This window comes from Rhinolophus sinicus, linkage group LG16, assembly GCF_036562045.2.
Source record: "Rhinolophus sinicus isolate RSC01 linkage group LG16, ASM3656204v1, whole genome shotgun sequence".
NCBI classification, from domain to species: Eukaryota; Metazoa; Chordata; class Mammalia; order Chiroptera; family Rhinolophidae; genus Rhinolophus; species Rhinolophus sinicus.
The window spans coordinates 25,342,725-25,350,714 of record NC_133765.1 but is presented as its reverse complement, the minus strand read 5'-3'; the positions used below and the strand labels follow the sequence as shown (position 1 = coordinate 25,350,714).

Below are 7,990 nucleotides of genomic sequence, written 5' to 3'. Positions count from 1 at the left end.
CACTAAGACCCAAAACAAAGCCCCCAACCTCCCAGAGCTTTCATTCCACTGGGGCAGGCCGAGTAAACAAAATGAGCAGTAACAGACCCTGATATTTATTAATATTTGGAACATGGAAGCACTTCTCACATGTCCTCTCATTTAATGCTCAAGGTGCTCTTATGGCATAGGTTGTGTAGTCCCCGCTGTACAGGTGAGGCCATTCAAGCCGAGACTGCAAGTGACCTGTAGGAGCCACACAGCTAGAGTGCAGGAGACAAATGGAAACTTCACGTCGGTCTGCTGAACTCGTGTCCCTCCCTGCGACAATATGCTGATGGCCCAAATCCCTGTCAGGACTCCAAGTTAATCCTCAGAGAGAGGTGACATGGAACAACCCGCAAACCACAGATGACCCTCAACATACTAGTTACCCTCAAATACCGTAGTGCTTGCGACGGGCCCAGAAGGCCAATAGGTGGCGCCCGGAGCCCGCCCATTGCTTTGTTTTGCAAATTTGCCTGAGTTTCCCAGCTTGCAGCTGAAATTACCCGGAAGTACGATCCGGCTAAGTGTCTTCTCTTTCCCGCCAGCACTTTCTACAGCGTTTGCTGGATTTGGAGCTGCGCAGGGTTTGTCTGAGACTTTGAAGAGAACCCTCGCCACCCTCACCCCACGCACGTATTACACTTCTTATTTTCTTATCAAAATTCGGTGTGTGCGCGTATCATCACGTTTAACTGTGTTACATTTAGATTCTGAAACATCCATTTGATGATTACTATACTTACCTTTTTTTTTTATTGGGGAAGGGGTACAGGACTTTATTGGGGAACAGTGTGTACTTCCAGGACTTTTTTCCAAGTCAAGTTGTTGTCCTTTCAATCTTAGTTGTGGAGGGCACAGCTCAGCTCCAGGTCCAGTTGCCGTTGCTAGTTGCAGGGGGCCAGCCCACCATCCCTTGTGGGAGTGGAACCGGCAACCTTGTGGTTGAGAAGACGCGCTCCAACCAGCTGGGCCACCTGGGAGCTCAGTGGCAGCTCAGCTCAAGGTGCCATGTTCAATCTTAGTTGCAGGGGGCGCTGCCCACCACCCCTTGCAGTACTGGAGGAATTGAACTGGCAACCTTGTGGTTGAGAGCCCACTGGCACATGTGGGAATTGAACCGGCAGCCTTCTGAGTTAGGAGCATGGAGCTCTAACCTCCTGAGCCACCGGGTGGGGCCCTATGCTTACCTATTTTTTAATACTGGTGTGTGCGGGCCGGTCATGTATGGGTGAAAAAAGAGATAGGTTGCTTTTCTGTGTGACTTTGGGCAAACCCTTTTCCTTCTCTGGGTGTCAGTTTCCCATCTGTAAAGCGAGGGTTTGGACTATAGTTTCCTCATTTACCTGTGGTCTGTGAATTGCAAGGGGTGGCGTGTGTCTTTAAAAATTCAGGGGCCTTGTGGGTGGAGTGCAAGCATTTGGGTTTTTGCAAGCTAACTGGGTGATTCTAGTTCTTAGCCAGGGGTGTGTGTGGGGGAAACCAAGGTCATCCCAAGGGACCCTTTCAGTTTTAATGTCCCCTACTTCCTTTCTAGGACATGGAGTGAAACTAAAAACAGTGAAGAGGAATGCTGCTGTGGGGATCACTTTGCCACCAAGTACATTTTTACATCTGGGACAGACCCTGGGCAATCTTTCTTTGCCTGGCCACTGGCTTTCGTCACTTGCTTTGTGAAGACAGGATGGACAGATTCTTGGTGAAGGGGGCTTTAGGGGGCCTTTTGGGAAAGAGAGAACAAGAGCAGACAGGAGGAAGTCCAGCAGAGCTGGGAGAAAACAAGGAAAGCACCAGGAAAAGGCCCAGGAGAGAAACCCCGAGGAATGGCGTTGACCTAGCGGGTCCCAGCTGGCGACGCATTCGAGCTGAGGGCCTGGACTGCGATTACACAGTCCTGTTTGGCAAAGCTGAAGCAGACGAGATTTTCCGAGAGTTGGAACAAGAAATAGAATATTTTACAGGTAAGCAGAGGACTGCAGGTTATGTGCTGAAGGCTTGTTTGATAAAACGATGTTTAGAGAAATCGGAACTCAGGAGCCATTAATAACTCATGAGTTCGTTAATTGCTTCAACACATATTCTCTGGACCCCCGTGGGCCGTGACCCTAGTTAGGAGCTTTGGATACAAATTTGAGGAAAGCAGGATTGCCTGCCCACTGGGAACTGACAGATGACTAAAGAGTTACAGCTCCTGAGCCAAGTGAATCTGCACTAAGCTGTTTATTAGAATCACCTGGGAAAGCTGAAAAAAGGAAAAAGATGCTGGGTTCTACCTGAGACCAATGGAATCGGAATATCTGGGGGTGCAGCCTGGGCATATGTGTTTTTAAAAAACTTTCAGGTGACCTTAACATGCAGCCAGGGCTGAGAAGCACCAGTCTAGTAGGAGAGACCGCAAATAACCAGGTAGTTGCGCACCTGGTTCTCAGCACCACCTGGAGGACTTTGTTGCTTGTGTGACCTTGGATTGCTGCTACGGGATGTGCCCCCGCAGCCTAGTGTCTGAGTTTTCGGGTCATGTGGATGCTGCTGGTCCGGAGACCACACAATGAGAACGGCTGTAAGGTGGCAGACCCCAAACTACAGACTAAGCTGTGTTAGCCCCACCTTTCAAGGGGCCCTACACCTTTAGTCCCCCACAGTTGGCAAAATCACCCTAGTGTGTAACCTAACTTCATCTTGCTCGCATTTCAGCCTCTTTATTCTGCTCCTACTGTAGTTAAGGCAATTAAGTTATGGTGTTTTAAAAGAAATTGGACTAGGACCATGTTTCTCTAAATGTAGGACACGAGTCTTTGTTCTACATGCACGTTTCGGGCAAGCTACAATGACTTTTTGCGGGGTGGTCTTCATCAGGGCATTAAATGTTATCCCTGTTTTACTTCCCTTTCGCTCCTGGAAACTCAGGGAGCGAGTGTGCAGGGCGCTCACCCACATGCTTTTCTGAGCTGCCATGTTTTCACCTGCCCAGGTGCACTGGCCAGGGTGCAGGTGTTTGGGAAGTGGCACAATGTACCAAGGAAGCAGGCGACATATGGCGATGCTGGGCTGACCTACACGTTCTCAGGCCTTACTCTGTCTCCAAAGCCCTGGATCCCGGTTCTAGAGCGAGTCCGGGATCGTGTTTCTTTGGTGACTGGACAGACCTTCAACTTTGTGCTCGTCAACAGGTGACACCCTACTTGCTGGGTTTTTTTTTTCTTTTTTTAAGATTTTATTGGGGAAGGGGAACAGGACTTTATTGGGGAACAGTGTGTACTTTCAGGCCTTTTTTCCAAGTCAAGTTGTTGTCCTTTCAGTCTTAGTTGTGGAGGGCGCAGCTCAGCTCCAGGTCCAGTTGCAGTTTTTTCTAGTTGCAGGGGGCACAGCCCACCATCCATTGCGGGATGGTGGAACCGGCAACCTTGTGGTTGAGAGGACGCGCTCCAACCAACTGAGCCATCTGGGAGCTCAGCGGCAGCTCAGCTCAAGGTGCCATGTTCAATCTTAGTTGCAGGGGGCGGAGCCCACCATCCCTTGCGGGACTCGAGGAATTGAACTGGCAACCTTGTGGTTGAGAGCCCACTGGCCCATGTGGGAATCGAACTGGCAGCCTTCGGAGTTAGGAGCATGGAGCTCCAACTGCCTGAGCCACCGGGCCGGCCCCCCTATTTGATTTTTACTTTTTGTTGTTTAGGCCACTGCACTGAGATTTATTGATCTCCTGCCTCTTCCAAAAGGAACAGTGTAGGATTCCACCATATCTTATCCACATGTACAACAAATAATTCTCTAGTGCATCAGGGATGTCGTGGAGGAACAGCCTGAGCAGCCCTCGTGGGGCTTATGCCACAGCGGGAAGTGGGAGGTGATTAGCTGATGAACAGCTAAACATGGTAGCTTCAGATGATGATATGTGTCTTGCTGATTTGACCAAGAATGGCCAGGAGGAAGGGGCCTGGGTTTAGGGCAGGGTCTCTCAACAGCGGCATTATTTATGTTTGCGGCCGGGGATTCTGTGGCAGGGGCTGTCCTGGGCACTGTAAGGTATTGGGCAGCATCCCTGGCCTTCATCCGTTAGATACTAGTAGCAGCCCCACCCAGTCACAGCAATCAGAATGTCCCCAGACATCACCCTGTCTCTTGGGGGGCAGAATCACCCTGGTAATAGACAACTCTGGCTTTAGGGGATGGTAGTTACAGGAGGGCTCGTGGAGGTGGCGACATCTGAGCTGGTAACAAAATGGAGAGGGAGAGAAAGCATGAGCCACACAGCCACCTGGAGAAGAGCAGAGGGATCTTGGAGTCTGTGGAGTGGAAATCCCACCATTACTGCCTGAAAGCATTGAATGAGGGTATGGGTGCAGCCCAGAGGTGAGCAGGGGCCAGACTGTGCAAGGAATGTGGATTTTATTCTAGGTGTAGGGAGAAACATTTTATGATAGAGGTTTACATATACGAACCAGGAGAACTAGAAACACGTTTTTGGCTTCTATTGGTGTGTTGAGTTTTAAAGCAGGTGATCAAATAGGACTGGATGACAAAGTGAGAAGGCTCCAGGCTTGGCTCACCTATAGAACCAGATGAGGCCCTGCAGCCCTTACAGAAACCTGGCGCATTTCAGGACAGGGCTGTTCTATGAACTGTGCTTGCTTTTTTTTTTTTTTTTTTTTTAAGGAGGGCACAGCTCACAGTGGCCCATGCGGGGATTGAACCGGCAACCTTGGTGTTATCAGCACCACGCTCTAACCAACAGAGCTAACCGGCCCCTCCTGTGCTTGCTTTCTCACTGCAGGTATAAAGATGGCTGTGACCACATTGGTGAGCACCGAGATGACGAAAGAGAACTGGCTCCTGGAAGCCCCATCGCCTCCGTCTCTTTTGGGGCCTGCAGAGACTTCTTTTTCCGGCATAAGGATTCTCGAGGGAAAAACCCCTCCCGGAGGGTGGAGGTGGTCAGGCTTCCACTGGCCCACGGAAGTTTACTTATGATGAACCACCCGACCAACACTTACTGGTATCACAGTCTCCCTGTTCGCAAGAAGGTTTTGGCTGCACGGGTCAATCTGACGTTTCGTAAAATTCTGCAGACTAAAAAGTAAAAATATTTTTCAAGTCGGACTTCCATTTTCTCCTTCCCTCTGTACTTGAAGAGGGAGCTGGCATTTCCTTTACCAACAGGGAAAGAAAAGGTTTCACCAAAGTGTAGAGTTTATTATATAACAATGCAGAATTCAGAAAGAGGATATTTGTATCAAATCGGTCAATTATGAAAGAATACCAGTTGATTTTTTTTTCCTAAGAAAATGATTCTTTTATTGCTATAATACACAGCAGATACAAAAGGTACCTTTAGCAAGTACATAAATCAGCAGTTATTATGGCATAAACTACTAGTTTAACTTACGTTTTTGCAAAAAGAAGCTATTTTGTAAATAACTTAAAACTAGAAATAAGATTATTTGGCTGCTACGTAATGCCTAATAATTTACAAAATGAAGAAGTCAGCTTTAAGTCAGGTAAGAGACTTCGCACATATATCGTTCACATTTACAACCTTGGCTCAAACCCTGGCTCTGACTGTCTGCTTACAGCTACCTAACCGTTCCAAGGATTAGCCCCTTTTGTGCCTGACGTCTCTCTTTAACGGCAGATTTCAGAGTAGTGGCAGAGCAGCAGTTACGGAAAGTTACAACTTTGCAGCGCAGTTTAAGGTCACACAATTGGGCATTTGTCCCACCAGACTCAGGTAAAATGGGCATGCTCATTTCTACATCAAACCCAGGGTCTGCCAGGGAGTCACGAAGGGACAGCAGCGATGACTGCATCAGAGGCTTCAAGCTGCTGCTTTCACCCTGGTGTTCGTGGCCTGGAGAACCTTCACAGTATGTTTTATTGGTGGTGAGAGTTTATTAGTCCTCGATGCACACTGGGACCCGTGGAATGGTGATCACCTGGGCCTCTTGTGCTTTTAGCGGATGCCAGCTCCCCCTCACCAGAGGAAGCATGGCTCTTAGCCTTACCTCAGGTGGCCTTTTGGGTCGGTCTGATTCCAGATCTTATCTCTGAAGAGTTTGTTTGAATTTGTTTTTGTTTTTTTTAAATAAAAAATCTGGCTAAAACATAGATATTCCTGTGTGTTATCAAATACCTTCGGCCCTGGGCTGCATTCAGGACTTACCTGAAGAGGGAAGAGGGTGCTCAGTATAATTTTTTTGTATTAGGCTACTGGAAACAAATACATTTAGAACATGGACCTAGAACAAAATGACAATACTAGGTGTCAGCTGTAGTTATATGTTTAAAATTTAAACTTCTTTTCGTGGAAAGGGCTGGACTTTGATGGTGATCAAATCTAACCCTTCACTTTACAAATGAGGAAACTGAGGTCCAGAGAAATGGCAGCCCCACACTCAGTGCCCTTCCTTCTGAATCCAGCTCTCAAATCAAGGCGGGGGCGGGTGTCCCCGGCCCCACCTGTAAACCATAAGCACTCTGCATGGGCAATAAATAAACAAGTGAGAATAACTGTCCATTGAAAATGGATCTTTGTGTAAAAAAGCCTTTTCCACACAGCAGAGGAATCACAGATGTTGCATGGGTACTGCTCAGTTCTAGCCATTCTCACGGGTTTATAATATGCAGCAATCACATCTCAGTCCAGTATACAAAAGATAAAAGCAACAAGTAAGAGTTTCACTTAGAATTGACAAAGCAGTGAAAGAATTTCCCCGAAGGGCAGATTTGGCAGATGAGCTTTTACTGTATATAAAGGATCGAAGGATTAGAAAAAGATACAAAAGGGAAGGCTTGTGTTCTTTAGGCATCTTTTAACTGTTCTTTTGCTATTCGCTGAGAAACTTGGGAGGAAGAGAGAGCTTTTCAGAAATTGTTTCTATGACTTAGAGAACGCATATTTTCCAGAATGGACGTGCTACAAAAGCAATTGAAAGTGAAAGGCACTTTTTCTTCTAAATTGTTGCCTTTAATAATTTCACTAGTTCTTGTCAACAATTTTATGGGCCTGCTTACGAAAAATAAAAGATCTATGCTGAAACATCAGAGGATCAAGCAAAGTTAATTCCCCTCTGAGAACACCTAACACATCAGAATATAAAAAAGGTGTCTTCTGGTGTCTGATTTCTTTTAATTACCTGTACCAGGTGATAAAAAGACACTCCAGACATAATGAATGCTTTCCTAACACGATGACAACACCTTCCAGTGTACACTAGCAGTGCTGTTCAGGGAGCCTGATTTGGTTTGAATTGGGGCCACTGGCTCCCACGTGGTGCCCGCTCTTAGAACACACCAGAAGGCTGAAGGACTATAGTGGGGCTGACTGCACACACACACATGATCTGATTTTGTGTTTTTCCTGGACAGTTTGGACAGTGCCATCAGCTCTGACTTTGGGACCGGGTCACAGTCATTCTTCAGACTTGTACTCCCGACTCTGGTGCTGCATCTTAGAAAGAACACGCTCGTAGAACAGCAGGTAAGCACTGGAGGACAGGACCTCCTGCAGGCTAGCCTTGCGGACAGTGTCATCGGAAATCCACAGCCACTGGTTGCTGGTTGAAAGAGGATTCTTGGCCGAAGGTGGGGACCGTCGGTAAGTCACGAAGTGTCCAGAGTGCATGTCTCCATGGTGGACAACAACTGCCATCAGCCGGAAGAGGTACGTGGAAGAGCTGAACGGTAGGAACAAATGCCAGTGGGTTACAAATACAACAAAGAAGGTTTATAGGCACACACAAAAAATGAAAATTCTAGATGGTCAGCGATTGGGGACTGATACAATGGTACATCCATACAACTGGCTAGTACACAACCATCAAAATGCAGACGTATTTACTGGTAAGATGTCCATTCTGTGAGTATATGTACATTGGGTAGTATGTGTACACACACACGACTTTACAAAGTGGAACACCTTAATGATTTAACTGGTGAACTCTAGGTGGTATCCCAAGAAATTCAAATT

General features: G+C 47.2%; 2 protein-coding genes across 8 annotated transcripts in view; one reads left to right on the top strand and one right to left on the bottom strand.

The window, feature by feature from the left end:
* Positions 1 to 565: 565 nt before the first annotated feature.
* On the top strand, positions 566 to 6,099 carry ALKBH2 (alkB homolog 2, alpha-ketoglutarate dependent dioxygenase). Of its 5 annotated transcripts, none has more exons than XM_019757500.2 (4): positions 574 to 660; positions 1,562 to 1,985; positions 2,996 to 3,194; positions 4,799 to 6,099. In XM_019757500.2, the coding sequence occupies exons 2-4, from the start codon at positions 1,595 to 1,597 to the stop codon at positions 5,103 to 5,105; spliced, it is 897 nt and encodes a 298-aa protein (XP_019613059.2). In that variant the 5' UTR covers positions 574 to 660; positions 1,562 to 1,594; the 3' UTR covers positions 5,106 to 6,099. The 5 variants fall into 5 exon arrangements, with proteins under 5 accessions (XP_074177168.1, XP_019613059.2, XP_019613062.2 ...); XM_019757503.2 differs by having other exon boundaries at positions 586 to 693; XM_074321065.1 differs by lacking the exon at positions 574 to 660 and adding an exon at positions 935 to 1,030 and having other exon boundaries at positions 4,799 to 5,241.
* The window catches only part of USP30 (ubiquitin specific peptidase 30), a 28,365-nt gene continuing 25,666 nt past the window's right edge, over positions 5,292 to 7,990 (bottom strand). For 2 of the 3 annotated variants that reach the window (XM_019757499.2, XM_019757498.2), the window contains one exon: positions 5,292 to 7,697. In XM_019757499.2, coding sequence (XP_019613058.2) covers positions 7,433 to 7,697 — 265 coding nt within the window. In that variant the 3' untranslated portion in view covers positions 5,292 to 7,432. The remainder of the gene's footprint in view (positions 7,698 to 7,990) is intronic. The other variant, XM_074321063.1, reaches the window with a different exon arrangement.